At 44.4% G+C, this 1624-nt stretch overlaps 1 protein-coding gene across 1 annotated transcript in view; it reads left to right on the top strand.

The window, feature by feature from the left end:
- Positions 1–18: 18 nt before the first annotated feature.
- LOC106535776 (myosin-11) overlaps positions 19–1624 on the top strand; it is a gene marked incomplete at its 3' end in the record, with an annotated part of 32105 nt that continues 30499 nt past the window's right edge. Inside the window, 1 exon segment of the mRNA XM_014032856.1 lies at positions 19–765. Coding sequence (XP_013888310.1) covers positions 614–765 — 152 coding nt within the window.

Below are 1624 nucleotides of genomic sequence, written 5' to 3'. Positions count from 1 at the left end.
TGGTCAGAAGCTGCTCTGATGGTCAGAAGCTGCTCTGATGGTCCTGGCTCCACCCAGGTGGCCCTCACCCTTCATCAGGTGACCCTCTCTCCTCCCCAGGTGGCCTGCTTAAAAAGCGATGAGGAGGAGGAGGAAGGGTGACATCATCCTGTTCTTGGTCTTCATCCACCTGCAGTCWTCCTGTCACTTCTCTGGAGTTCAGCCTTCATCGTGGATCCACTGAAGATCTGAGCAGTGAGTAAAACTCTTACACTCATTTTTCTCTGCTGAAACATTTCTGCTGAATCAGCAGGAATGTTCTGGTTGGATTTATTAAAGGACAGGAAACACCAGTGATTTTTAAAGAAGCACTGTGTTTAGTTGAAATGAGCTGTAAAACAGCTAAAGGTGTGTGTGTGAGTGGAGGCTGTGGTTTCTGGCTCCAAGTCTTCCTGGGAGCAGTAAAAAGTTGATATTGATCCCAGACTGGAGGTCTGCAGCCACACATGGACAGGTCCTCTGACTCGGCAGCGTTTGGTGAAAACGCTGAGCTTGGCTGGACTCACCTTATAAGGTGAGGAGCAGCAAAGATCTTAGCATCCTGTGAGGAGCACACAGCTAGCAGCAGCCAAACATGGGCATGGCAGCATGGCAGCTGTCCTGTCTGATTCCAGCTCTTATCTGCCTCCTGCTTTTCATCTTTTACTGCCTGCTGCTCAGCAACAGGTCCCAGGACTCCCAGCAGCCCTGCCACCTGGACCAGGACCGGCTCACCTGCACCTGTCAGTAAGTGGCTCCATGCAAACTCAGGGAAATGAGTCCAGCTGTTATCAGCTGGGATGTGAGCGAGCAGAGAGAAGCTGCCTGAGAGGCAGAGACAGAGCCGGACTTTACCTGCTGCTTCAGTCCTCAGCACACAGGAAGTGTTCAAATATGTGCACACAGCTGGACAGAAGGCCTGCTTAGGTGAGCTTAATGTTAGGTTAGGTTAATGTTAGGTTAGGTTAGGTTAATGTTAGGTTAGGTTAGGTTAGGTTAGGTTAGGTTAGGTTAGGTTAGGTTAGGTTAATGTTAGTTTAGGTTAGGTTAGATTCGGTTAGGTTAGGTTAGGTTAGGTTAGGTTAGGTTAATGTTAGGTTAGGTTAATGTTAGGTTAGGTTAGGTTAATGTTAGGTTAGGTTAATGTTAGGTTAGGTTAGGTTAGGTTAGGTTAGGTTAGGTTAATGTTAGGTTAGGTTAATGTTAGGTTAGGTTTGGTTAGATTCGGTTAGGTTAGGTTAGGTTAATGTTAGGTTAGGTTAGGTTAATGTTAGGTTAGGTTAATGTTAGGTTAGGTTAGGTTAGATTCGGTTAGGTTAGGTTAGGTTAATGTTAGGTTAGGTTAGGTTAATGTTAGGTTAGGTTAATGTTAGGTTAGGTTAGGTTAGATTCGGTTAGGTTAGGTTAGGTTAGGTTAATGTTAGGTTAGGTTAATGTTAGGTTAGGTTAATGTTAGGTTAGGTTAGGTTAATGTTAGGTTAGGTTAATGTTAGGTTAGGTTAATGTTAGGTTAGGTTAGGTTAGGTTAATGTTAGGTTAGGTTAGGTTAATGTTAGGTTAGGTTAATGTTAGGTTAGGTTAATGTTAGGTTAGGTTAATGTTAGGT

Source organism: Austrofundulus limnaeus, unplaced genomic scaffold (genome assembly GCF_001266775.1).
Source record: "Austrofundulus limnaeus strain Quisiro unplaced genomic scaffold, Austrofundulus_limnaeus-1.0 Scaffold1559, whole genome shotgun sequence".
NCBI lineage: Eukaryota > Metazoa > Chordata > Actinopteri > Cyprinodontiformes > Rivulidae > Austrofundulus > Austrofundulus limnaeus.
Note: the sequence above shows the minus strand (reverse complement) of the source record. Positions and strands in the feature narration are given on the sequence as shown.